Source organism: Eimeria acervulina, genomic scaffold (assembly GCF_000499425.1).
Source record: "Eimeria acervulina Houghton genomic scaffold, Eah_scaff251, whole genome shotgun sequence".
NCBI lineage: Eukaryota > Apicomplexa > Conoidasida > Eucoccidiorida > Eimeriidae > Eimeria > Eimeria acervulina.
This window is the reverse complement of record NW_013549966.1, coordinates 13,984-41,913: the sequence shown is the minus strand read 5'-3', so window position 1 is coordinate 41,913 and position 27,930 is coordinate 13,984. Positions and strand designations below refer to the sequence as shown.

At 45.9% G+C, this 27,930-nt stretch overlaps 3 protein-coding genes across 3 annotated transcripts; all 3 read right to left on the bottom strand.

The window, feature by feature from the left end:
* Positions 1 to 294: 294 nt before the first annotated feature.
* EAH_00028520 (WD domain, G-beta repeat-containing protein, putative) lies at positions 295 to 1,519 on the bottom strand (the record flags this gene model as incomplete). The annotated part of the gene is made up of 1 exon (XM_013396306.1): positions 295 to 1,519. A coding segment is annotated over one exon (1,225 nt), but the record flags the coding sequence as incomplete, so codon positions are not given.
* A 2,893-nt stretch (positions 1,520 to 4,412) lies between these two features.
* On the bottom strand, positions 4,413 to 5,141 carry EAH_00028510 (hypothetical protein; the record flags this gene model as incomplete). The annotated part of the gene is made up of 1 exon (XM_013396305.1): positions 4,413 to 5,141. The coding sequence occupies one exon, from the start codon at positions 5,139 to 5,141 to the stop codon at positions 4,413 to 4,415; it is 729 nt and encodes a 242-aa protein (XP_013251759.1).
* Positions 5,142 to 5,553: 412 nt separating this feature from the next.
* Positions 5,554 to 27,930, bottom strand: EAH_00028500 (hypothetical protein, conserved; the record flags this gene model as incomplete). The annotated part of the gene is made up of 24 exons (XM_013396304.1): positions 5,554 to 5,603; positions 6,284 to 6,795; positions 7,155 to 8,968; positions 10,729 to 10,834; positions 11,909 to 12,637; positions 12,916 to 13,135; positions 14,136 to 14,330; positions 14,435 to 16,322; positions 16,797 to 16,844; positions 17,710 to 17,762; positions 18,143 to 18,155; positions 18,412 to 18,474; positions 18,790 to 18,941; positions 19,263 to 20,052; positions 20,445 to 20,907; positions 21,429 to 21,727; positions 22,015 to 22,368; positions 22,758 to 24,306; positions 24,602 to 25,673; positions 25,883 to 26,801; positions 26,975 to 27,081; positions 27,189 to 27,294; positions 27,579 to 27,673; positions 27,852 to 27,930. 24 exons carry the CDS (start codon positions 27,928 to 27,930, stop codon positions 5,554 to 5,556), a joined length of 11,676 nt encoding a protein of 3,891 aa, XP_013251758.1.

Below are 27,930 nucleotides of genomic sequence, written 5' to 3'. Positions count from 1 at the left end.
AGAATAAATGTGAAATAACTACAACATAAATAACAAACAAAATAACATAATAAATAAAACAAATAAACAAAAACAGAAAAAAACGGCATAAAAGGAAGAGAAAACATCGAAAGACGAAATTTGAATTCGTTGAAAAAACAAAAATGCAAAATGCAGAAATTAGAAATAAAGAGAAGTGCGGATAATTTATTGCATTTCTCTGCTTATATAAAATTGAATGCGGATGAAGAAGATATATTAATTGATATATTTTATTTATTTTATTTATTTTTAAAACAAGTTTGTTTGTTTTACCTGCAAGAATAAACAGCCTCCCAACAACTGTGTCGTATAACGTATCAACGACATAACCGCAGCTTTCTCCTTCTTTAATTTCGGGGTGGCTGCGTATAGCCAGCCACTCTGCTCTGCGGTGTCCATACACCTCAGCTGCAGAACTATTAGGCTGAGAACTGCTGCTGCTGCTGCTGCTGCTGTTGCTGCTGCTGAAGCGCTCTAAGCCCTCAAGCTGCCACAGCCCCACATCTTCCATCGCGCTGCGGAGGCAAACGCATGCAGCATCAGGGCCTACGAGAGACAGCCCCTTAACTGCTCTGTCTTGTGAGAAGCAATAAACAAGACAAGAATCTCCTTCTTCATCATACCCTTTGCTGCTGCTGCTTCCTGCTGCTGCTGCTGCTGCTGCTGCTGATGTGTCTGATAGACAAACAAGAGAATCTTCTCCTCCAGAAAACAAAAGCTGCGGATACACCGGATGAAACTGCAAAGCCGTAACGGTATCACCATGCACTTGGATATCCCACAGCAGTTTTTTGCTGCGTTTCTGCTTCATTTGCTTCCTCCCCTGCTGCTCATTAGCAGCAGCAGCAGGAGCAGCAGCGGACGGCGAGGTGCTGGTGCTGCTGCTGCTGCAGACAACGCGCAAGTCAAACCCTTTGATGCTGCTTTTATATGAAACAGCAAACACTAAGTCATCGTTTCGTACAGCCAGACCCCAAACATCAGCTTCTCTACTACCAGGGGGTGTAATCTGCACGGCTGCATCTGCTGCTGCTGCTTGTGTTGCTTCTTTATTCACAGCTTTGCTGCTGCTGCTGCTGCTGCTGCTGCGGTGAGGGGCCCTTAAATCCCAGAATTTGACGGCTCCATCCTGCGAACTTGTCACTAAAACATTGCAATTTTGATGCAGAAATGAAGCACTTGTTATGGGTGCGTTATGAGCGTTGTTTAGGGTGTATGTACACCTCAAAGGGTTGGTATCGATAAGATAAATATTGCTATCAGCATCAATACAGCAAACATCTGTAGAAATTAAACTAGGGCTTCTAACGATGTGCTGCAAGCACGGGGGAGGCTCCCCATACACCCCACTGGGGTGTATATCTTGCTTGCTGCAGCATAGATCAAGGCATTCAACGCTTCTTATTAGAGGTAATTGCTGCTTATTACCTCCTCTTGTTCCTCTTATAGGGCCACAGCCCTCAATCTCCGGCACACAAAACCCTGAAAATGCACTCATTTGATTGCAGTTGTCTTTGTTTTGTTTAAATATTGCAAATGCTGCTACTCTTTGTTTATTCTTCTTTATGGGGGGCCATCATCACTGCATTCTGCATCAATATATTGGTAATAAGGTAATACAAATCAAAAAGAAAGATACAAACAAATGCAAGAGAAAACAAACGTCTGCGAAGCCTCTGCTTGCTTTGCCTCCTTTCTTGTATTGAAAAAAACCTCACAATAGTTGAGGTAATTATTAAAGAAATGATTCCTTTCTCGTGTATAAATGCTGTCTAAAATACGAATAAAAAGAAAAACAATTAAATGAGAAGAAGAAGGCAATAATAATAAAGAAGAAATACTTGTTCTGATTTAGGGGTATTGCAAGACTGCAGGGAGGGGAGATGCAAAAGAAATGCAGCAAATATAAACAAATCCAGCGGATATAACTCAAAAACAATGATTATAATTATTATATAATATTTATTTCCTTTTTAAATTTAAAGAAGAAATACTTCAAAACAAAAAATATTATTCAATCAACCGCATGCACATCTTCAGCGGCCCCACAGACAGCTGCAGACTTCTTCTTATAATTTTATTCGTATTTATATAAAATTAATTCTTTTTTCCCTTGTTTTTTTCTTAATTTATCATTAAAAATATTAAGTGAAAGAATATCGAAGGCTGGAACTTGAGAGGTGCGGCTTCCTGAGGTGTATGAACACCTGGCTGGCTCAGTATGCATATAGTATGTGTACTATAGTATACATATATTATATATATTATATTACATATTTATGCATATTTAACAAGGCATCGTTTAAATGAGTACTGGTGTTTATCTAGAAACTCAAGAGGAGAGAGATAGAGCTCTTCGTCTTTCAATTCTTAATTTTTTTACTGCTTCTCAACGAACAAAACAAATACAAGGCGAATGAAAATACAAATAAAAAACAAACAAAAAGGTTAAAGGGTATCTGAGGCCAGCTGCTCTGTAACACTCATCCTCCTATATTACTATTATTTATTTTTATTAAAAATATTGATTATCTTCGTTATTATTATCATTACTAGTATTATTGATCTTGTTATTATTACCACTATTATTATGATTATTATTAACATTAGATGCTATTATTTTTCATCACTTTTATTGTTGTTTTACCCGCAGTTCAACGTGAATAGTATTCTTTACTTTAAACAAACAAACAGCATCAGCAGCTAAAGCACTTGCTTCTAAAATTGTTTTTATGCTGTTACCCCAGCTGCATAATTCCCGTTGCAGTCCTCATCTCCTCAGCAGCAGCAGCAGCAGCAGCAGCAACTGCAGCATCGGCAAGAAGCGCTGCTGTGGTTGTTGACTATATATATATATATATATATGGGGTAATATATAGCCATACATTATTTAACTTGTAGAATAAAAAGATATTAGCAAAACGATATATATAATAAAAAGAGTCAGAGTGAGATATTTGCATGCACAGTAATTAATTAGCAGCACTTGACTTGTGCATGCGTATGTGTTTCTTTTTCTTTTTCTTTTTTCTTTTTTCTTTTTCTCTTATATCATTTTGTTTGTCTTTTAGAATTATGTTTGCTGCTCTTTAAATTCTGTCTGCAGCACCGCTGCCTGATGTTTAGACAGCGCTCCAATAATAAATTTACTAATTGCCTCTCCTCTACAATTAAAAGCAACTCCACTGCACCCTAAGAAAGAAGCAAAAAATTGCAGTGCTTCTGCAACAGACAGTGCTGCTGCATTTCTTTCTAATTGACCTTCTTGAGAATTCTGCAGTAAACAAAATGAAAAACAAAGAAAAACAAAATAAATAACAGATAATAGTAGACAATGCAATCAGATATATAATAATAATAATAATAATAATAATAATAATAATAATAATAATAATAATAAGGTAGAGAAAAAAGTAAATGCAAATATTCTATGCATGCAAACTGCACAGGCATCAAATAATTAACAAACAAACCAAACAAATAAACAAACAAACAGACACTCAAACAAACAAATAAATAAATAAATAAATAAATAAATAAAACAAATAAACAAACAAACAAACAACAAGCAAGCAAACAAACGAACAAGCAATTGGTATTAAGACAACAGAACAAGAAAATCAATAATATAATTATTGTAGCGAAGCTGCAGTCTCTTGTGTTTGTTGTTTTGTTGCTGTTTATTTATTTTTGTTTGTTTTGTTGTTTGTGTTGTGTTATATTTTTCTGTCTATTATTTTGCTGCTTCCGTTGCATTTTATTATTTGTTTGTTTTGCTGTCTCTGCTATATTCAATTCTTTTTGTTGTTGTTTGTTTTGTTTGTTTTGTTGCGTCTCTTGTGCTTTATTCCTTCTGTTTATGTTTTGTTTGATTCTGTTTGTTTTATTGTTTTTGTTTGTTTTGTGGGTTGTCTTTACTTTTAATCCTCTTTGTTTTTTTGTTTCTTTTCTGGTGATGTCTTTGTTGTCTTTTATTATTTATTTTTTTTGTTCTCCTTTCTTTTTTCTGTTGTGATTTATTCGATCTTGTGTGTTTTATTTCTTCTATTTTCTTTTTGTTCTTGTCTGCTTGAGTTTTTATTTCTGCTTTATTGTTTGTGTTTATTTTGCTAATTTGTTTGGTTTGGGGTTTCCCCTTTTGCTTTGTTATTTTTATTTATTTTGATATTTCTTTCTTTCGCTATTTCTTGTTGTAATACCCTATGCTTTCTCTGAGCTGCCTGTACACCCTAACTACTCCTTATATCTGCCTATACACCCGAAGGCTGCTTTCATCTTACTACTATAAACCCCAAGCTGTCTCCTAGTTGCATGTACACCCCAACTGCTTCTCCTAAATGCCTATACACTGCACGCTTCCACTTAGCTGCCTATACACCGCACGCTTCCACTTAGCTGCCTATACACCGCGCGCTTCCAGTTAGCTGCCTATACACCCGAAATTTCTCCCTGCTTACCTGAGTTAAATTACTGCGTTGCGTTTTGCTGTCGGTGGCTGCCGTCGCTGCATTTGCTTTTCCTTGTTTTGAATGCAGGTTAATATTAGTTGCATTATTATTATTATTAATATTGATATTATTATTATCGTCTTGTGTGCGTGTTTCTTTCTTTAGATCTTCAAGGAGGCGAGCAGCTGCAGCGTAGCTCTCTGAACGCTCTGCTTCTAGAGTTGTCTTTTGAATGCCTGATGTCTCTGCAAGAAAATCTACAATACTTTTTCTTGGTCTCGAGCGCCGCCTTCCATGCAGCAGCAACCCGCTGTTCTTGCTGCTGTGTTCACTTGTAGATGCTGATGAAGCGCTGAAGACGCCGCTGTAATCTGATACTCCTGCTCCTGCTGCTCCTGCTGCTGCTGCTGCTGCTGCTGCTGCTGCTGCTGAGGCCTTTGGCAGATCTGCCTGTCTTGTTGTCGCTACTTGGAAACGAATACGATCTGTAGTTACACCCGAAGGTGCTGAAGCAGGTTGTTTCCCTTCTTGTTTGCTGCTGCTTATATCTTGCTGCTGCTGCTGCTGCTGCTGCTGTAGGTTTCCCTCTACTGCCGCCCGTTTTGCAGCAGCGTCTGCTGCTTTGCTCCCAGCAGCAGCAGCAGCAGCAGGCGGTGGAGAGCTCTCAGCCATATCTGCCTCAAATGCATTTGCAGGTTCTGCTGCTGCTGCTGCAGAAAGACTTATACCTTCACTTAATAAAACGAATATGCGAGCGAAGATAGCAAGCGTGCGGCTTTCTAGCGATTCTTCTTCTGCTCTAGCACCATTTAAATAAACCTCTTCATCATCATTAACACTCATATTATTATTATTATTATTATTATTATTATTATTATTATTATTATTATTATTATTATTATTATTATTTGAGTTGTTTATTCCTACAATAAACTGCTGCGTCTTCACTTCACGACCCCACTCCACTGCAGCAGAATAACAAACAGCTGCGAGTGTACGCAGCCGCTGTCTACTGCAATTCTTAATGCAAACAGCTATACCTGCAGCATTATTATTATTATTATTATTTATATTGTTTATATTATCAGTGTTGAGGCTGGGAAGAATTTGCAAGGACGGCTCTGTCGATGCGACCTGCAGACAAAACGCAGAAAAAAAATAATTAATTAATTAATTAATTATATAATTAATTAATTAATAAATAAATTAATAGGGTAATTACTTAATTATTTATGTGATTAGTTGGTTAACTGACTATGTAATTAATACAAAATTTAATTAATTAATTTACTACCTATAATAAATAAATTTCTTTGTTAATTATGTACCGCCAATTAATTACATTAATTAATTAATTAATTAATTAATTGATTACTAAGTTCTTAATTGATATGTGTAATAATAAATAATCCATCAACCCCTTAAATATTATTATTGAATAGCTGATTAACAAATTAATAAGTTAATAATTTAATTATTTAATTAATTAGAGCAACAAAAGTAAAGATAAACAAAAAGAATAAATAAACTTCGCCTTCTTCTTACCTCCGTTCCTGCAAGGAGTGCTACAAGAACAACAAAATCTTCACAATAGATTTGTTGAGACCCCTTTGCTGCTGTTAATCGATATTCTTTTTTTAAATTATTTAAATAAAGCGAGAACTGCCCTATGCTTGTAGTGCTGGTGACGGTGGTGTGATAGAAAGAATAAGGGGGGCCCCCCTCCTCTAAACAATTGTTTGCTGCTGCTGCTGCTGCTGCTGCTGCAGCAGCAGAAGCAAACGCCTGACGCAGCAACTCTAAACTCTCCTCACTTGTTACTCCTGCAGGCAGCCACATCATCTGTGCTGCTGCTGCAGCAGCCCCGTTGCTGTTCATGCTTAGCAGCAGCTGCGTAGGCTGCAGACACTCCAGCAGCAGCGGATTTGAAGAAGCAGGAGCAGTAGCAGCATCTCCTGCTGCTGCTGCTGCTGCTGCGTGTGCATCGTATGTTTGCTGCTGTCCTTTGCTACCTTCTTTGTTTGTTTCTTTTTGCATATCTTTTCTGCTTCTGTCACCACCATTGGGGTGTATCTCCAGCGAAGAAGAGATATATTTTCTTCCCTCCTCTCCCGCATGCAGCTGCAGCCCCAAAGCGCATGCAAAGGCATCTGTTGCTAATAGAGAAGACACCCCAGTGAGGCTCTGCGTGCTCAACATGTTAGAAAGAAATGCATGCAAACAACTCGCTGTCTTTGCCTCTGAAGATATCAACCCTCCACCAATCTGTACACCGCATCTTCCCTTCATCTCCTCAAGCACAAACAAAGCAGAGCCGCAGGATATACTCTCTGCACTCAAACAAACATACCAGCAGCAGCAGCAGCAGCAGGTGCAGCAGCAGCAGCAGCAGCAGCAAAAGGAGAGGGAGCAGGAGCAGTAAGTAGTCTTGTACAGTGTCTTGAATTGATTTGAGGTGTACATACACCGCGCAAACAACCCGTTTTTCTTTGTTTTTCTTTGTGTTTACCTTCATTAGATAAATTAAGTGCATTTCTTTCCATGGTGAATGAACGAATAAGAGAAGCGAAGAGACGCAGCAGAGGCCGCGGGCATTTTGTGTTTTGCATCTGCATTTCTTTTGTTGTTTTGTTCAGAGTAAAAGCACTTTGCTGTCGTAGACGCTCAGTTAAACAAAGACACAACATACATAAATGAATTCCTCTAAACAAAACCCTCGCCAGCAGTGAGCCGCTCCCGCTCTTCTCCCCTCCTCCTCCCCCTACAGCAGCAGCAGCAGCAGCAGCAGCTGGTGCTGCTGTTGCTGCAGCAGGAGCAGCAGCTGGAGGAGCAGCATCTGATGCTGCTGCTGCTTCTGCTGCTGCAAGTTGCTTTGAAATCGCCAACATGAGCACCGCCAGCAGCAGAGCTTCAGAGAAGAGTTCCCGCAGCAAATGCAAACTGCAGCAGCAATATTTATCAATGAAGATGAGTATACGCATAACGGTCTTGAAATATTGCAGCATTTGTTCTGTTATTATCTCTTCTACGCTCCCGCATACACCCTCGCCTCTCTCTCCCTCTGGGGAAGCAGCAGCAGCAGCAGCAGCAGGAGCAGCAGCACGGGCGGTGGCAGCTGCTCGTTGCAGCAGGAGGTGCTGCTGCAGCAGCAGCAGCTTTTCCTGTTGCTGCTGCTGCTCCAGCTGGAGACGGAATGCATGCAGCTGATGAAGCCATACACGTACGCAAAGAAAAGGGTTGGGCTCTCCTATGCTGCGCAGTGTATCTCCAGTGCTGCAGACAGCTTGAAGATAAGCAGCAGCAGTTTGTGGGGTTTGATGCTTCAGAGCCTCAGCAAACTCTAGCAGAAGAACAGCCTTTTGCTCGTTCTTTGCGTCATGTAAATTCAACGTTGCTGCTGTTGCTGCTGCAGCAGCAGAAGCAGCAGCAGCAGCAGGGCTGCTGCTCCGCTCCTCCTCTCGAATTAGATGGTGAAGGGGAGGCAGCGTTAAAGACCGCCACAACTCAGCTGCTTCCACCTCGTGCTGCTGCAGCAGCAGCGGGCGGTTTTGTTTGTTCGTCTTCTGGTGATTATTATCTGCTGCTGTTGCTGCTGCTGCTGCTGCAGAGTCTGCTGCTGCAGCGGCGTCGTGGGGGTACGGGCCCCGAAGTGATGCTTCGGGATTCGAAAGGAAGCCGTACGTGCTGTTGCTGCTGCTGCTGTTGTTGTTGCTGCTGCTGCTGCTGCTGAGCTGCAGCAAGGCTTCTTTTCTGAGTAAGGCTATGCGGCGCCAGACTGCACTGTGATTAGCTGCTGTTGTTTCTTCAGGTAGAGTTTGAAGAATGTCTCTCTCTCCCCAGAAAGAATTTATTTTGCTGTCGTCTATCTCTGCTATTCTCAATAAGGCAGGGCACTCTACAAGAATGTATGAATATAACAAACATGCAGTTATAAAACTATTGTCTTCTTCTAACTTTACTTCTTTTGCATAATATCGCACCCATTTAGTTAGACAAAGAGCCTTACTGGGCTCTCCTCTCGCTATCAATACCTTTGCTAATAAAACAAGCAGATCCAATACTGCTGCAGGTGCACATATAACACCTGCTGCTGCTGCTGCTGTTGCTGCTGCTCCTCTTCCTCCTGCTCCTCCTGCTGCTGCTGCTGCACTTGCTGCTGTTGATGACAGCAGATGCGGAGAAGGCGCCCCAGGCGCGCTTGTGGGGGGCATAGGCAAATCCCACAGCTCTTCGCTGCTGTTCAAGCCTGTTGCTGCTGCTGCTGCTGCTGCAACAGCAGAAGAAGCAGAAGCAGCAGCAGCAACAGGTTCTTCATAAGAAGGCGCTGAACACTGAAATCCTTCTGCTGCTGCACGCAGCTTCAGCTGCGCAGAATTTGTCGCCGGGGGCCTCCGCCCTGCTGCGAGCTGCAGCAAACGCCCTATGAGTTTTGCTGCTGCACTTAATTGCTGCTGCAGCAAAAGGAGATGCGCGACGCGATGCCAAGCCCTAATCCCATTCTGCACATACATGCAAAAAATAACAACTAAAGAAACGCTGCTGATGCTGCTGCTGATGCTGTTGCTGATGCTGCTGCTGATGCTGCTGCTGCTGCCAAGAAGCTGCTGCTGCTACAGCCATGAATTGCTGCTGCTGCAGCAATTCATGGCTGCATGTTCATCTCACGAAGGGATGCAATAAAAGGGGAAAAGAAGATACAACCATACACTCGCTATTCGCAGTAGCAGCAGCAGCAACAGCCGCAGCAGCAACAGCAGCAGGAGAACGAGCAGCAGGAAGTGCGTAGCGCATACAGAGAAGGCGTTGTGTCTGTATTGGAGTGTTTATAGTTCTATATTGCGGTGTATAGACACACCAATACACTCGGATAAAGACAGAAAGCCTCATGCAAATCGCATGCAGTTGTTGCAGCAGCAGCAGCAGCTTCTGCTGTACTGCATGCAACATCTATCTGCCCTAATGCCTCCTGCACGTGTGAGAGCAGCATTAAGCAGCAGAAGACATCTTGAGTAGGAAGCTCCCTGAATACAAAGAAAAGAAGAAGCATAGAGGCTTACATAATATTTATATCTAAATATAATATACACATATAAAATATAATATATGTATATTATATTTAAACATAAAGGGTGCATGCGTTTATTCACTTAGAAAACAATAAAAAGGAATAAAGACAAGCAAATCCAAGCAAAGAATGTACGAAAAGATAGCAGCAATACCCACCGCAGAGATTGGGGCTGCTGCAGCTGTGCATGCAGCAACTCCATTACTTTCTGCTGCGTAATTCTTTCCTGAGGCGTTTTGTTTCGATTTGTATGGCGCGCTGCTGCATGCACATTTATGCATGCATGCATGAAGAGAAGAGTAGCAGGAAAAGGATGCTAGAAGACTGTATAGATGGGGTTGTTGTGCTGGTTGTGCTGCATGCATGCATGCATGTATGCATGCAGAGAAGAGTTGTTGCGTTGTTTGTGCTCCCTCTTTTCTTGTGACTTTTTCTCTTTATTTGAGTAAACAGTTGTAAATCAGTGCAGTAACAAGGTTTATTTATTTATTAATTAACATTATAAATTAATGCATTGTTATATGTATATTTTATATATACGTATGTATATATTTAATTATACTTACAGCCGCCTTCCTGCTGCAGCGAAGAAGGAGATGCTGCTCTTTTGTTCGTTGAGCCTGCTTCTGTTAATTGCTGCTCTCCCTCTGTTATTTGCAACATTTCATGCACAAGTGATAATAAACAAACGCCCAGTTGTTCCAGCTGCTCGAGACGTCGCGAGATTTCTTCTTGCTGTACATACACCCCAAGATGTTGTAAAGTTTTGTTTTGTTTTGTTTTGTTTTGTTTTGTTTTGTTGGGGGGATTGAGGCCCTTGCTTGAGAGAATATATATATATATATATATATATATATATTTATATACATATATATATAGACAATAGTGTTCGTAATGAGGTAGTAGAATCAATGTTTTGTTAAATACGACAATTATGAATTGTTGTTTGGATAACTAAATTTATTTTCTATTATTAATACTATGGGGGCTGCCAGCACAGCATTATTATTATTATTGTTATTATTATTATGATTGTTCTGTTATTAGACTATTACAATTATGATTGCGAACGTTATTATTATCACTAGTATAATAATAATTATTATTATTACTATAGAGTGCAAGGAATGGATAGAATCCTGAGCCCAAACGTGCGCATACACCTGAATGAGGTGCATATACACCTCAACTCACCTCAAGATGAGGAGCCCCAATATTCGAAACGACGGCGAACATCCACGCGGCCTTCGCCAAAATAAACCGCCGCGCATTTGAAGCCCCGTACAGATCTACAAGACGGCTGCAGAGACCACATAGAATAAATGCATGCATGCATGCATGCATGCATTTATTAGGATGCACCCATTTACTATTGTTATTATGCATGCATGCATACTTTTATTAGGATTATTATGCATGGTGCGGGGCTAAACCTAAACCCTAAATCCTACCAAACCCTAGAGGTTTAGGGTTTAAGGTTTAGGGTTTAGGGTTTGTGATGGATTTGCTTGCCTGTCTAATCTCCACCTCCAGAGGTCTTCTCTTGCTGCAATGTTTCGCGGTGTATGCGCACTTTCGGCATTGGTGAATCCCTGAATAAGCGTTTGTTGTGAGGTGTATAGGCAGCTGGCGTTGCTGTTGCTGTTACTGCTGCTCGATTGCCTCTCGTTGAAGGCAGAAGCGGCAGCAGCAGCAGCAGGAGCAGCGTATGCTTCAGCAGGAGCAGCAGCAGCAGCAACAGCAGCAGCAGGAAACAACGAGAAGCAACCACCAGCAAATACAGAACCAGGGAATTCTCCTCGTTCAAACAAACACGCAAAAGAAGAATTTGCTCCACTCGCTATTTCTCTCAACTGCCAATGAGCCGCCTGCAGGTCTCCGCAGCTGCAACGCATACGCGCATGCATGCCTGCATGCATGCATGCAATCGTGTATGCAATGAATACACTCATACATGCATGCATGCAGTCGTGTATGCAATGAATACACTCATACATGCATGCAGTCGTGCAGTAGATGTATATGTGCCAAGGTATTTGTTCACAAATCTATACACACATATACATAAATATAGAAGCATAGTTTTTTGTTAATATATATATATATATACATATATATGCATATATTTATTTATTTTTATTTTATCTGTGTTGTATACATTATATATGTTGCATTATATTATGTAGACTGTATACATATATATATATATATTTATTTATCTACTTACTCGATGCAGAGCCAAGCGCGTAGCAGTCTGCAGTGTACCGCCATTTGAATATTTTTGCAGATATCTGCAGCAACAAATTCTGCAGAAGAGAGAAAAAGAAATGCTTTCTCTCGGGTGTAGTTACAAGAGCGCAGAATGCATGCAAACCATGTTAGCGCTTCGACGAGCTCTGCTGCGCTGTTGCTGCTGCTGTTGTTGTTGCTGCTGCTGCCTCCGCTCCCGCTGCTGCTGCTGCTGCCTTCTGCTGCAGGAGACAGCAATGAAGCAGGAAGGAAACTAAGATGCGCATGCAGCTGCTTCATGCGGTGTCTCATGACTCCTCCGTCGCTACGGCCTGCATACAGCTTTTCTGCTGCTGCTGCCGCTGCTGTTGCTGCTGCTGGTGTTGCTGTTGCTGTTGGTGCTGCTGCTGCTTCTGCTGCTTTATTTTTATCGCTGTTGCCTTCGTTTGCTGCTGAGTAAAGAGGAGGGTATTCTGCTGCTGCATGCAGAGCCCCAGATAGAATGCGAAAGGCTAGCAGTGCTGCATGCAGCTGCTGCTGGTGCGAGTATCTGTGGATAAGTCTCGCCCATTTATACAGAGGTAAGAGGCTATGCATGCGTAAATTAATTAATTTATTATCATATACGATAAAGAAGCTCTCTTCAATATGCTCCCACTCCCTCAGCAAACTTCTACGACAGAAACAAGCTTCTACTGCCTCTATCCATGCACTGCATGCAATATCTTCTTGAGATACTAACCAAGATAAATCTCCTTTTCTATTTAATACCCAGCATAAACCTAAAAAATCTTTAGCTTGACGCAGTGTATGCACGGCTTTCTCGTGCAGACGCAGCGCTCGCTGCAGCAGCAGCGACAATGCAGCAGAATCACTGCACAATTCAAACAAACAACACAAATCAATTGCTGCAAGCCTGAAAAACTACAACAAATTATATTAACTCCTAGTCAAAGGATTGATGTGCCTGCCCCCTGCAATACACTACTTTATACTTTAGGGTTTAGGGTTTAGGGTTTAGGCGGAGAGGGAGGGTTTAGGAGCTGCGAGCAGCATGCAGAAAGGCGGTCCAGTTGCAGAGATATAGGCTGGAGTGACGTAAACCCTAAACCCTAAACCTTAAACCCTAAACCCTAAGCCCTAGAGACTGACGTGTTGCTGCACTTGGCTTCCCAGAGGTTTTTCCTTGTTTTTTCTAGGCTAAGGAGAAGAGCATCTGCTGGGTTTGGGGCTGCATGCATTGTGTTTAGCTGTTGTTGCAGCAGCACCTCCATTTGCTGCTGCTTTGCTAGAGAGGCTTTTACTGCGGCTTCTCGTTCTCTCCAGAAGCACAAGACATCATCTGCTGCTTTTGCTGCTTCTTCTGCTGCAGCTACAGAAGAAATCAACAGCGCATGATCACTCTTTGCATCTAACCCTTTTGTTGCTCTTCGCCTTGTCAAAGGAGCAGCGGATGGGCTGTACACACAAACAAGAAATAATGGTTAGAGTCTAGGGTTTAGGGTTTAGGGTTTGAGGGCTTTAGGGTTTAGGGTTTGAGGGCTTTAGAGTTTTAGGGTTTAGGGTTTAGGGTTTTGGGGAATAGTATTGAGGGCTACGGGCTGTGTAGGAGGGGTTTAGGGATAAGGGTTTAGGGTTTAGGGTTTATTGTGTTTGAATTATACGGTTCCTGTGTTTCTTTTTCTGCTGCTGCTGCTGCAGCTTGTTGGAGTTGTTGCTGTGCTTGTGTCTGCTCTCTTGCTGCTGCATTTAAGACTAGTTGTGCTTTTAGGAGTGCATGTTGTTTAATTTTTAGCAGCTGCTGCTGCGCATGCAGCCCCAAATGAAGAACACAGCGAAATAAAGAGCTCCTCCCCAAGCGAGCGAAACGCCGACAAAGATAAACACTTTGCTGATATCGATGCCGCTGCAGCAGCAAACGGATGCAAAAAACAAATACCCCTCCTAAACACCAAACATTTATCTTCTGCATGTCTGTACGCAACAAACAAACAAAATAAACAAAATATTTTAATTACAAATCCAGGGTATACTCAGAAGGCACACGCGGGGCAGAAGCTGCATGCAATCCACCAAATGAATATATATGTATGTATATGTATCCATATATATATATATATATATATATATAAACATACATATACATATACGTACATACAATATATATATATATATATATATATATGCATGCACACATACGTATGTCCATAAATATAATATATACATATAGATATGCATGTGCATATATATATATATATGAATATATGTATAATATGAATATTTGTTTCCCCCTACTTCTTATTGCATAGAGGAGAGAGATAGGCAGAAGAGGAGAAACAAAATAATAAAAGACAGCCCCCTGCATCACTTACCAAATGCTCTTCGGCAAACTGCGAGTTGTATGCTGAGGGCCTCTGCGTTGTTATTTATATCGCTGCTGCTGTCTTCTGCTGCTGCTGCTTCGGTTGCTTGCAGCAGCAGCAGCGTGGAGCCATCACAGTCATCCTCTGTTACTGCTGCTGCAGCAGCAGCAGCAGTAGCAGCAGGAGGTGCTGCGTTGATAATGGCTGCAGCGCACGCATACACTTGAATATAGCTCAGTTTGCTGCAGCTGCGCTGCTCTCAGGTGTACATACACCCCCGTACTGCAGCAAACACCACTTAGACTCACCCTCAAGCTGAAGCATGTTTATTTGATTTTTTTCAAATAACTGCAGGTGCTGCTGCAGCACGAGATAGAGAAGATCCGTGCATGCTTGAGCTACCATGCCTGCTGCAACAAACAGCGGAAGCTGCTGCTTCACATCTCCGTGCTGCTGCTGCTGCTGCTGCCCTCTGAATCCACGAGGCACTGCAGCCGCAACACTTGAGCTGACCGATCCCAGAGGCCTTACAAAGCTCTTCGTCTCCCCGCGCTTCTGCTGCTTGCTGATTGCTGCTGCTGCTGCTGCTGCAGTGCCGTCTGCCCCGCGGCTGCCTTCTCGCGTTGCTGCTGCTGCTGCTGCTGCTGCGCCGAAGGCGTCGTGCCCAGCAGCAGCAGCAGCAGCAGCACTGGAATCCCACAATAACGCGGTCTCTCCGCACTGGGAAAGGGACGGGTCATCAAAGAAAGCAGCAGCAAGATTTCTGTCTATATGCAGCAGCAGCAAAGCATTGCCAAGCTGCATGATAATAGAGTATGCTAGCAGCGGAGCATTCGCAGCAACAGCACAAGAAGCTGCTGTTGCTGCTCTTTGAAATAACAGCGAAAAGGCGCTCCAAAAAGCAGCAAGGTCGCCGGCTGCTCCTCCTCCTGTTGCTGCTGCTGTTGTTGCTCCTGTTGCTGCTGCCGCTACTGCTCCTGCTGCAGCTAGGTCAGTGCGTCTATCGGAGCTTATTGAAGAGGGCGAGGCAGCAGCTGCATGCGCATGCCCGGGAGCATCGCAGCCTGCATCTTCAGCGTTACCTGATCCGCCTGGTGCTGCTGCTGCTGCTGTTGCTGCTGCTGCATGGTCGTTGCGGGGCTGCAGGAGTATTTCAGCAGCAATTGCATCGAAATCGAAGAGCCCATGTGGAGTGCGCTGCGTTTTGCTGCTGCTGCTGGTGCTGCTGCTGCTGCTGTCTGTGTGTCGAGGGGGCGCTGTTGCAGCTCGTCTATAGGCTGAGATAGTCTCCATTGGTGCTGCCAGCAGCAGGGAATATAAATGTGAGAAGCACTGAAGTTCTGCTGTTTGCTGCTTCGCTATTTGCTGCATCTCCCGTTGTGCTGCTCTAAGCCGCCGCTCCTGCAGCACTTCTTGTTGATGTAAAGCCTGGGCATGCGCAGAAGTATCGAGAGCTGATACCCCCTCTTCTGCTGTTTCTGCTGTTGTTGCTGCTGCTGCTGCTGCTGCGGTGTCGCTGCTGACAGCACCTAGCGTGCGGTGTTGTAGGACTTCACCAGAAGCCAGCCACTCAACGAGAGGTTCTGCTGGTGCTGCATGCATATGGGCGATAGCATCTGTGTAGCTGCGAAGTGCAGCAGCAGCAGAAGCAGCAGCAGGAGCAGCAGCTTCAAGCGCAGCTGCTGCCTCTGCTACGATCTCATCAATCTCTGCGGTGTCTGTACACTGCGTCTCTCGCATGCGGCGCTTCACACCCAGAGAGAAGACAGCAGTAATAAGGTGCATAATAGAGAAAGAAGAATCTTCTTTAAATAGCGAGGTCTTGCATGCAGAGCGAACGAAATCTGCAAGCCGCTGCAGCGCAGCAGCAATCTCCACCGGTGCTGCTAGCAGCACATGCAGCAGCAGCAGCCCCAGCTGCTTACCTTCGCCGCTGCGGCTGTCGCACAGCCAGGCGGGAAGGGGGAGGGTTTCTAACAAACCAGCAGCAGCAGCGGCAGCAGCAGAAGTAGCAGCAGGAGCTGCTGCGGGGCCCCGAGGCAGTGGTGAGGATGCTGCTGCAACAACGCATGCACTCAGCCACGAGCTCAGCAGCAAACGCTTCTGTGCAGGGCTCAGCAGCAAACCTGCAGCAGCAGGAAGCGCAAGACAGCGGGGAAGGCGTTTGCTGCTGAGTATTCCATGAATAAGGGGAATCTGCAACAGCAGCAAACAACAAAAGAAACGCAAACAAACTGAGGTGTATGTACACCTGAGCCTTCGCCGCAGCACGTGATTGCATCGCTCTGCAGACCCTTCTTTTCTCTATTGTATCTGGCATGTATGTTGCTGCTGTTGTTGCTGCTGCTGCTGCTGCTTCTGCTTCTGTGACGGGTGTGCCTTCACCTGCAGCTGCGCTGCAGCAAGACAAGCCATCCCCATTAATGCCGCTTCTGCTGTTCTTGTTTGTAGTGTTAGGGCCGCCAGAGGTGTTGCATTTAAAGCAGCAAATGAACGAAGAATAGGATAAAGAAGAAGTGCAGCGGGAAAGGAGTAGAGAGAAGAGAGAAGGGTGCATAAAGAATGCAGCAGCAAAGATAGCTGCTGCTGCAGCAGCTCCGTGCTGCGGCTATACACCGCTAACTCTACAGTATTACACTGTCTATACACCCGACGTAGACGCAGCAGCACCTCTTCCCGCCATATAATAACATTATTTGCTGAGCTGCGCTCTTGAGGCTGCAGCAGCATAAACAAGTGCAAACAACCCACACAAACAAACAGATGCAGCAGCAAACAAACAGAACGAAAAAAGCATTTAACCTAACGCCAATACAATTAAATCAGATGCTTCATGCAAAACAAAGAGAAAGGGCAAACAAAAAACAAACAACAAAAAGAAGAATAAAACAAAAGCAACAAATACAAGAAGAAAAAACAGCAAAAAGAATTTCAAAAAGAAAGCAAATAGGCAAACAGCAAGAGGAGTATGAAAATAACAAAGATAAACAATAGAAAGAATAACAAAGAAGAATGATATAAAGATTAACAACAAAACAGCAATAACAAAACATTAAGAAAACAAACAAAAGGAAGATAGCACGAATAATAAAACAGCAAAATATAATTCGTTAAGAACTACAGTACCAATAACAACAACAAAAAGAAAAAAAATAAAACAACAACAAAAACAATAAAAGAATAACAAATAATAACAAGAAGAACAAGAAGAAGAAGATGAAGAAGAAGAAGGAGAAGAAGATAGAGACAAATTTTAAAAATATATTTCTCTTTACACATCCGTCTGTCTGCATTACATCCACACAAACGCCAATATTTCTGCTGGCTCCATATATATAAGTGTATTCATATATATATATATATATACATATATTTATACATATCTACATATAGATGTAAATACATGTTATATGTATAATATATATATATATATATATATATATATATATATATAGAATGCATGCATATGCATAGCAATATATCCGCATAAATATATAAATATACATATAAATGCATACAATGAAAGTGTTTTAATACATTTATATTTTCGTTTATATGCATATTTAATTAGAGGGCCTCTCACGCATGCGACGAGGCTCTCAGCAATTGAACGAAGCACAGCGGGCGGAAGCCGACCTGCAGCAGCAGCAGCAGCAGCAGCAGCAGCAGCAGCAAAACAAATAGAAGCCAAACAAAGAAAAGCAAATAGACAAAACAAAGAGCAGAAAGCAACTAACCAGTGAGACAAATACGCAGAACCAAACAGAAGAAGGAAGGAAACAAACAAAATAGAAAATCATAGAAACAAAACAGATACAAGCAAATGTACATATGCATGCATAGAGATATATGCATGCAGATTGTCTCTGCCTCCTTATATTCATATGCACATGCATACATACATACACGCATATATGTATATATATACAAATACATGCATGTATAGAAATGTATATATATATATATATATATATATATATATATATATATATATATGCATTTGCATAATCTATTACCGAAAACAAATGCCTGAACCACCCAGCATACAAAGCATTCCTATATATATATATATGCATACATACAAATAAAGCAACATAAATGCATGCATCATATATATCCTTATGCTCATAACACCTTAGTCTAAGAACCCACGTATCTATACCTATGCATGCATATATAAATATATACTTATATATATATTTATACATTTGAATATGTATATATATATATATATATATATATATAAATGTACATATCTAAAAAATAATTTTGTTATAATCCTCACGAAGTGCGTCTTGTTTAAAAGTTGGCGTTTGGTGGCGTTGACTTTTTTCGCCCCATTCTTTCGCTGAGACGCAACCCCACTGCTCTCGCAGTACACCCTAAACGCATGCAGAGAGCATATATATATATATATATATATATATATAGTTGCAGAGAGGCGACAGCAAAACCCTAAACCCTAAACCCTAAACCCTAAACTCTAAAGTAAGGTACTGAAGTGTCGTTTAAGCTAAGATATGCAAAATAGTAGAAAATGTTTCTGAGATGTTTGCTGCTGCTTCCTTTTCTTCTTTTGTCTATAGCCCCTCAGCTAGCAAACAGCTGTACTTTATGACAAAGCAAGGCTTTAGGGTTTAGGGTTTAGGGTTTGGAAAGGTACTTGTGCAACACGGGTGAGACCACAACGAAGTGCTGTGGTGTATATACAGCCCCGCAGCATCGGGAGAGGGAGAGGCCAGGCGCAGCTAAGAGGGGTCGAAGCATCACTAAATAAATCAGAAGAGCGAGAGCCTCCAATCTCTTCGTATGCAACTGCAGCAAAGAAACAAACAAACATATCTTAACGCTGAATATACACAAGCAGCAGCAGCAGCATCAGCAGCAGCAACCGCAGTAGCAGCAGCAGCAGCAGCAGCAGCAACAAAAGGAGCACCAGAATCAGAAACAGCAGCACCCAAAGGAACAGCAGCGGAAGCAAGAGCGAGAGAAATACCAGCAGCAAACGTAGCAGCTACAGAAGCAGCAGCAGCAGCAGCAGCAGCAGCAGCGGAAGTAGCAGCAGCAACACTAGCTCTAACAGCAGCAGCAGCAGTAGCACCAGCAGAAGCAGTAGGAAGTAATATTTGTTCTCACCGACATAATGTTGAGTGTCTTTGAGTTGCTGAATGCAAACTAAAGAATTTATCTCAAACCTTAGGCCCGATCCTGTTACTGCTTTCTGGTGTCTAGACACCCCAAGGCCCCCAGGTGTACGCAGGGGGCCCCCATACAAAACCCGCCAGGGCCTCCCTGCACCGGGAGCGGAGGGCCCCCCTGCAGCAGCAGCAGCAGCAGCAGCAACAGGAGCAGCAGCTGGAAGACTCAGCAACAGATACTGGGGGCCCCGGCCAACCATCAGAGGAGCACCCAGCTGTCGGCGTCTTTTCGAAGACCCGCTGCTGCTGCTGCTGTTGTTGCTGCTGCTGCTGCTGCGGGTTACAGGATCAGCCAAGGACTTGACTTCGGCTGCTGCTGCTGCTGCTTCTGCGTCTGCTGCCGCCGTTGCTGCTGCCGCTGCAGCTGCTGCTACCCATCTGCGTTCGAGCTTGGCAGCAGATGCAGCCTCCGCCTCAGCTGCAGCAGCAGCAGCAGCTGCTGCTGCAGGAGGAAGCGTAGCAGCAAACGCACAAAGATATAAACACCGGCGGTAGCAATTGACGCCGCACTGCTGCTTCAGCCGCTGCTGCAGCAGCTGCTGCTGAGTGCTACTGCGCTCTCTAGCTGCAGCCTCTTCCTGCCCATCAGCAACAACTGCTGGCTCCGCCTTGCTGCTGGCAGCAAGCATGCTGCTGTTGCTGCTGCTGCTGCTGCTGCCCTTCCCCTCTGGATCAGAAGCAGTATGAACACCTGCAGAGGGAGTGAAGGCGGGGGAATCTCGCAGAGGCTGCACAATAAAACAAACAAAATCAAAAATTTTGTTTAGCTGTCTTTGTTTGCTGCGGCTAAACAAATATAATATAATATACTGACGAGAAATGCAAGTAAATAATATTAACATACAAATATGTACATTTATTCATTTATATTTAATTACGTTTGTTTTTATTTATTTATTTTTATGAATACAAATCAATAAAAAAGTTATTGAGGACATACTTTTATCTGCAAGTGCAGTGGTTTATGTAGATATGTGCATGCATGTATAATACAGCGAGGCATAGTAAGTAACAGCTGCTGATCTGCTGCTGCATGCAGTCAGCACTAATTTGAATAAGATATAAAGCAACAAAGAGGGAGAAAAGAAACAGAGAAGAAAAGTAATGATGGATGCATAACAACAAACAAAGCCCTCGCCTTTGCTGCTAGCCGAGCCTCCACGTCATACAGCAGACATAAGAGAGACCAAGCCTCAGCTGGTTCTGCTTCCCAGGTAAGGGAAGCCCCTGCATGCAGCAGCAGCTGCCGCTGCTGCTGCAGCTGTTGCTGCTGCTGCTGCAGCAGCAACTCCTCTTGCACCTGCCGGTCATTCGAGGTCGTGCTGATCTCCTTCGTTGGCGTGTCTTCTGCTTCTTCTTTATCTCGCTGCTCCCAATAAGCAGCAGGATCCGCTGAGGCCAGCAGCGCTGCTGCTGCTGCTGCTCTTGCTGCTGGTTGTGCTGGTGCTACTGCTGGTGCTGCTGCTGTTGCTGCTGTTGCTCCTACAGCCTCTACAAAAGGGGCTGCCAACTCAGAAGCTGCGGCTTCCGCTCGAAGTATTAAACCCCTTAACATATCAGGCAGGCGAAGGTCTTCTCCGCTGCTGGCAGCAGCAGCAAGCGCAGCAGCAAACACAGCAGCAAACGCAGCAGCAAATACACCATGCGTCACAGTGCATGCAAGCCGATATAATAAAAATAAGGAGAGCCAGAAGATATTACATACTGCAGCGTTGTTTATTATTATTAAATACTTTGCACATAAAACAAGTGATACAGCATCCTACTGTACGTACACCTCAACGAAGCACAACATTTTTCGACGGAGTATACCATTCCACAATGATGAAGCAATATAGCAATATGCTATGCATAATAGGGCAAGCAGCAGCAGCAACAGCTGCTGCTGCTGCCGCTGCTGCAGGCACTGGGACATTCCCTGACTTGTTCGTCAAAAGGCTCTGTCAAGATTGAGCAACAGCAGCAGCCCGGCCTCCTGCTGCAGCATCAGCAGTAGCAGAGATGTGTGGCAGTGCATGTGAATGTGTGCCGTGCTGTGCATGCATGCATGCATGCAGCAGCAGCAGCTGCTGCTGCTGCTGCCGTTGCTGCTGTTACTGCTCACGAGAGATGGGCGCAGCGCTGCGCCAAGTCATACAAAAGAACACCCGCTGCAGCCAGCGGCCTCAGATGATTGAAGCGGCATTTTATCATCAGCAAAGCCACGTGCTGCACTGCCTTCTTCAGCTGCAGCAACAGCTGCCCAACAGCACCAGCAGCAGCAGGACGCGACTCAGCAGCAGCAGCAGGAGCAGCAAACTGTGGCTCTGCAGCGCTCGACTCAAGTAGACTTTGAACGGCTTCCCCCGGAGCAGCAGCAGCAAGAAGAATATTTGCTAGAGGAAGAATATGACTATGCCACAGCTGCGTACAGACAGAGCACAGCATTTAGCTGTCCATACACCGCACCGCATGAAGCTGCATATATTGCTGCTGCAGTTCCTGATGCAGTTTCTGCTTCCGCTGCAGTATAAAACCCCTTCTCCCCCAGCTAGCTACCCAGCCAGCTAGCTAGCTAGCTAGGTGTACACACTCCTATCCTATTGGCACAGCAGAGTACAGCTAAAGCGCATCATTGGCTGCAGATACACCGCATGCAGCATTGCTTGTCTTTTCTGTCTCTTCCCCTTCCTTTATTTACCCCAACTTACAACGAGCAGCACTTCACTGAGGTAGTGAGAAGAAAAATATTTAAGCTGCTCTTCGACGCCTTCAGCGCTAAAGGCATCAATCCATAGAGACGTTAACTCTACAACGAGACTCAGCCGCAAATCAATGTTCATCTCCCCCTCGGAATGAGAAGAAGGCTTTCTAGAAAGGCTTAAACTGTTGCTGCTGCCGCTGCCGCTGCTGTTGCTGCTGCTGCTGTTGTTGCTGTTGCTGCTGCTGCTGCTGCTGCTTGTGAGGTCCTTTAGAGTTGCAGCAAAGGCCCACGGGGCCTTCGGAGCGCTGCGTTCATAGAGAAGAGCGAAAGGCTCTCCTTCCCCGTCTATTGCAGCCTCCAGCTGTCTCAGCAGCAACCAAGTGCAGAGTTTAAATATTAAAATATTTATAGGCGCAGGCCCCTCCGTCTCTGTCCATACACCGAGAGATGCTCCCGGGGGGTCCTGCAGCACAGACACAGCTGCTGCAGCAGCTGTTGTTGCTGCTGCTGCTGAAGTTGATCCTGCAGCTGCTGCTCGTCTCTACCCTTAGCCCACCCCTTAAGCCCTAAACCCTAAACCCTAAACTACGACTCAAACGTTGCGCTTCGGCACCTGCAACGGATATTACTACGATTATGACGGGTGTTAATGAACAGACAATCAGCTACACTTTTAGCGCTGCGGTGCTGCATGTTGCTGCTGCAGCATGCAGGAACTATAACAGCAGCAGCTGCATGCAGCCAGCAGACCTTTTGCGTTTCTCTTCTGGGCAGATGAAGTAAAGCATTGAGATGAGGGAGAGGCGGTGAATACCAAGGAGAAGAATCAGCAGCAACACATAACACATTCAGGTGTATACCGAGACAGCTCTGCAGCAAAGAACGAAGACAACCGTGCAGCCGCCAATGCAGCACCTCTGCTGAGCTGCCCGAGCAAGAAGACATCAATTCCTCGCTTTGGGGGGGCCCCTTCGTGGGGCTCTTATCATCTTGAGGTGTATTGCAATCCACAGCAGAAATTGCACAGCCTGCTGCAGCCTTTGTATACACAAGAAACGTGTGCTCCCCTGCTGCCGCTGCTGCTGCTGCTGCTGCTGCTGGTGATGGTGATGCTGATGCTGCAGATAGGCGCAGCTGCAGCACATGCACGGTTATAGAGTCTGGAGCTGCTGTAGGATGCTGCTCGTGGGGTGTCTTTACACCTGAAGGATCAGCTGCTGCTCCCTTAGTATTGCTGCATGCAGCCCCTCCTAATTCGGCTGCCTCACCAGCAGCTAAAACATTGTGAATTACAACTTGCGCGTTCGCAACCTGCTGCAGCAACTTCTGCTGCTGCTGCTGCTGCTGCTGTTGCCTCAGCAATAGCCGCAGAGGCAGCAAAGGCATCTCCGCATCTTCCGCTATATCGTACACTGCATGCAGCACGCGGTCTACTGGGAGTGACTTCCCCAGGGGCCCTGATGCATGCGCCTCTTCAAGAGCATTAGTGCTATCTGCTGCTGCTTCTGCTGCTGCTGCGTCTGCTGTTGCTGTTGCTGTCGTTGCTCTTGCTGCTGCTGCTGCTGTTTCCCACGGAGAAGGTGCTTCTGTGCCACGCATTTCTGCCTTATATTTTGCTGCAGCATCCTCGAAGGTTTTTGCTGCTATGAGCTGCATGCCGCATATAAGCGGCACGCTGCTGCTTATCTCTGCTGCGCTGCAGCAGGCTGTACTGACATCTGGGCACTTGAGGAGGCCTTCACTCTGCGCTTGGGGCGTGTGGGGTCCGCTGGCAATAGATGAAACAGCAGCAGGCGTTGCAGCAGCAGGAGTTGCTGCTGCTGCAGTGACGACAGCAGCAGCAGCAGCAGCAGCACTGGCGTGGATGTCAGCTTCCCAATCCCAGCGACGAGCTAAGAGGAGTCTGATGCGGTGGTTTTGCTCTCTGCGATTATTTTCATGATGTTGCATGCCCTCCTCTTGTTCTTTTCCCCCTTCTGCTGCTGCTGCAGCAACTCCACGGGCCTCCACCGCTGCCTGCTGCTGCTGCTGCTGCAGTTTATTACTCTGCCGACGTTCATCTGTACATACACCGGAACTCACCGCAACCTCTTCCAAGCCCCGCAGCCCCTGCATGTCGCAGCAACTGGCCACCTGCCACCCCTGCCGCAGCAGCTCCTCCAGTCTATGCAGCTGTTGCTGCTGCAGCTGCAGCGGCTGCTGCTGCTGCTGCTGCTGCTGCTGCGCCGAGCCCTCTCCCGGTAATTCCCCTTCCAGTTCAATCACCTCTAGCTCCGTTACTGGAGGCTGGAAAAAGTTCCTATAGGCATGGCGCACCTACACATGGGCTGCATGCATGCATGCATGTATGCTGCATGCAACAGGGTGGATGTATGCATGCACAGATGCATGCGCGTTGCATGCAGAAGCGAATTGGGGCTGTGATGCTGCTGCGTTTTGTAGGCGTTGCGAGGTGGCGCTGCGGGCATTTGCAGCTTCTGTAATTTTTATTGTTTGTTTGAGTTGCGCTTTATCTTTTCCTGTATTTTCTTGTTCCATATTTGAATTTATTTTGCTGCTGTTGCTGCTGTTGCTGCTGCTGCTTGTATTCTTACATGTAGATGAAGCGACACTCGAGTGCGCGCCAGCACTTCAACAACTTCCCGGGAGGCAGAACCTCCTCCGCTTCTGCTAAACGCCATAGGAGCTCCAGGTGTATGTACAGCGGTAGCGAAGCTGCACTGCGCTGGGCTGCTCGAACAGCTTCTCTAAGAAACTCGTCACTGAAGCCAGGGCCTGCTGCTGCTGCTGCTGCTGCCGCTGCAGCACTTGGTCCCGCTGCTGCAGATTGACGGGAAGGCTTCTTGCGCAAGTGCCCACCAGCGTCGTGAGGGCCTGCTGCTGCTGCTGTTGCTGCTGCTGCTGTCCTGGGGTCTGAAGAGACCCCTCGGAGTTCTGTCTTAAACACCGAGTCCAACTTTGAGGCTGCCGTAAGAAAATCGGCAAACAGAGGCTCGGCGATTTCTAGCAGCTTCAGCAGCACCGCCTCTGCTGAGCTGCTGCTGCTGCTGTTGCTGTCCGCAGCAGCAGCAGCAGCAGCAGCCGCTGCTGATGTTGCGACCGCCATTGTGAACTTCTTCTTGCGGGAGCCCTTAGCCTCCTCTCGTCTTCTAGAGGAGGGGCTTCTGCTGCCAGAAGACTCACCTTCTCCTGCATGCGCGTCGCCTTCGAATTGTGCGTTCTTGCTGCGGCTGTATGCATCCCAGCCATTGCTGCTATTCAAGCCCCAAGCTTGGGCCCCGCGGCTCCCGTGGCCCTCCGGCTGCAGAAGCAGCAGCCCCAGCGACAGCAGCAGCCTGCGGTAAGTGGCAGACTGCCACCCTTCGAGAAACAAGCTCGGAGCTGTTGCTGCTGTTGCTGCTGTTGCTGCTGTTGCTGTGCTGCTTTCGCTTGCATGAGCAGCAGCTACAAGCTTGCGGATCTGCTGCTCAAGAGAAAAGCATTTGGCTGTGCTCCCGTCGCTGTTGTTCACCCGAGTACCAGCAGCAGCAGCAGCAGCAGCAGCAGCAGCAGCAGCAGCAGAAGTAGTGCGTCCGGCTCGGCCGGATGGGAGCAGCGCAGTCTCTGGATCTGTCCATACACTCGAAATAAATGCCTTCACCGCTGTGTGCAATCCCTCGAAGGCATCTGCGCAGCAACGACGACAGCAGCAACAGCAGCAGTTATTTTACTGCAGAGAGCGTATGTTGCTGCAGCCTTTCCCTGCTGCAGCAGCGCCATTCCCTACGGACCGCGACAGAGGCAAACGGAGAAGCAGAAATGCGTGTTCGCTCATTTTAATAACCTCGAATGAGCGCAACACCGATAAATGTTCAGGTGTACAGACACGTACTAACCGGCCGGCATTATGGCTTGTGCTCTGAGTTTGCACTTAGTAAGGAAAGCAGCAAAGAGGAGTTGCTTGTATTCTATTTCTCTCTTCTTTGCTGCCGCTAGCGGCTGCTGCAAGGCTTCCGCAATTGCTGCTGAGACTGCAGCACAGACTCGTGCGGCTTCTCCCCACTGCCGGCGAGAAGACAGAAGGGTCGCTAACTGCCACCAGTAGAGCCAGTAAGGAGCAGAGAACCGGGACTCAAAGGCATCTGTGGTGTACAGACACCTGCTGAGCAGCTGCGCTGCAGTGCTGCTGTAGCCACTTGAACCCAAACCCTCACATAACCGGCTCACCAGCAGCACAGCGGGGAATAGGAAGCGCTGCAGCTGCAGCGGGAGAGCAGCAGGAGCTACAGCCTCCTTAGCTGCCTTCCACGCACACAGCAGAAGATGCAGCGACTCAATGCGTTCTAACACAGAGGCACGACGGTCCGCCTCAGCGCAGCTGTTGCGGTCGTCACGCTGCTGCAGCCAGTGTGCTGCTGCTGCGCATGCGTTCAGCAACACGAACCCGCCTGTGGCCTGCAGCAAATGCAGATTCTCAAGCCTGCCGTTTCTGCTTCTGTCGCTCTTGTCGAGGCTGTCGGAGAAGCTGCTGCTGCGCTCCGCCTCTGCTGCTTTCTGCTGTCTGCTGCAAGTGGGGCAGGAAGTGTTGCTGCCGCCTTCCGTGTTGACAGTAAACGAATTGTTGTAGGCTGCGTTCTTCAGGACATCGCGCGCATCTGGGGCCTTGAGTCGAAGTACAGAGAGCGCAAGATCCGCTAAGCCCAGTTTAAGGAGCCCCAAGGCCAGATCAACGGCAGCATCAAACACCAGGCAGAGCGGCAAACGCATTGCAGACATGGAGTCAAAGGCAGACGCCATCTCCTCAAACGAATCCACCTGAGAGAATGACAGACTACACATAACTGCTGCAGTGAACTGGGGATAGCTGGTGCGTTCTACGAGCTGCCTGCACGCGGTTGTGCATGCACGCATGCATGCATGCATTCATCTCTGAGTGCAGACTCTTCTCCCCTGCTCCTACAGAGCCTCAGTAGGGCCTCCAGGCTCACAAAGTGCTGGTAAGACAGCCGGGAATGATGGGGCCCAGGTCTGCGGCGCAGGCGGCTGCGGACAGACTGCAGGAGGCGCTGCACCTCCCCGGCCGCATCCATCGTTGCTGAACCATGCAAAGCAAAACGTGACGATGGATGCAGCTCTAAGAAGAAGTGGGGAGGCAAGAAATGACTTTTGCTATGCAATGAAAGGTCAGTCGCCTTCTTTTACCGCCGCTTTCTCTGCAGATCGCCCGCAGCTCAACTCCGGTTTCGGCAGCGGTCAAGAAGGCGCCAAGTGGAAAACGGGGTGAAATGCTGACGGGCTTCGAGGTGTTCTGTTTGAAATATTCAAAGAGAAATAAAACAACTAAAATACAGGATATATAATTAAAAAACGTCCGCAAGAAGAAATATTTCAGTATCGGGCACCCAAGTCTCGAGGTGTCCGATCTGAGGAGTGCAGATTGCACGACTGAAGGGGGGAAGAAGACATGACTACATCCTCTTGAACCCTCCCATTTTCCAAACAGTAAGCACTAAAGAATAATGAAATAAATTTGATTTAATATTTGAAAAGAACTCCAATAAAATATAACCCGGTCTGCGCCGCAAGACGTACGCAAGCAAACAGTGGAGCCTTCGGGCTGAACGGTAGCTGGAGGGCAGCGGCAACAAGAGCAGTTTTGATGAAAAACTTGAATTTCGAGTAGTTAACTGCAAAACCCGCACGAACCATTTCTTATGATCCCTCATTATGTTTCATTATTCTACAAAATCTCCGTCTTCACTGCGTGGCGTTCTCCTGTTGCTGTCATGCCGCCGGTTCTGCCAGCTACAGAACAGTATAGTTGCAAGACTGGACTATCCTGTGAAGTTAAACTTCAGTTTTCACTCTTTGTTTTTTTCTGGATTATATTTCCTGCAGCGCGTCGGGCCGCTATGCCTTTGCCGCTGAGCTCTGCCCCATTCAT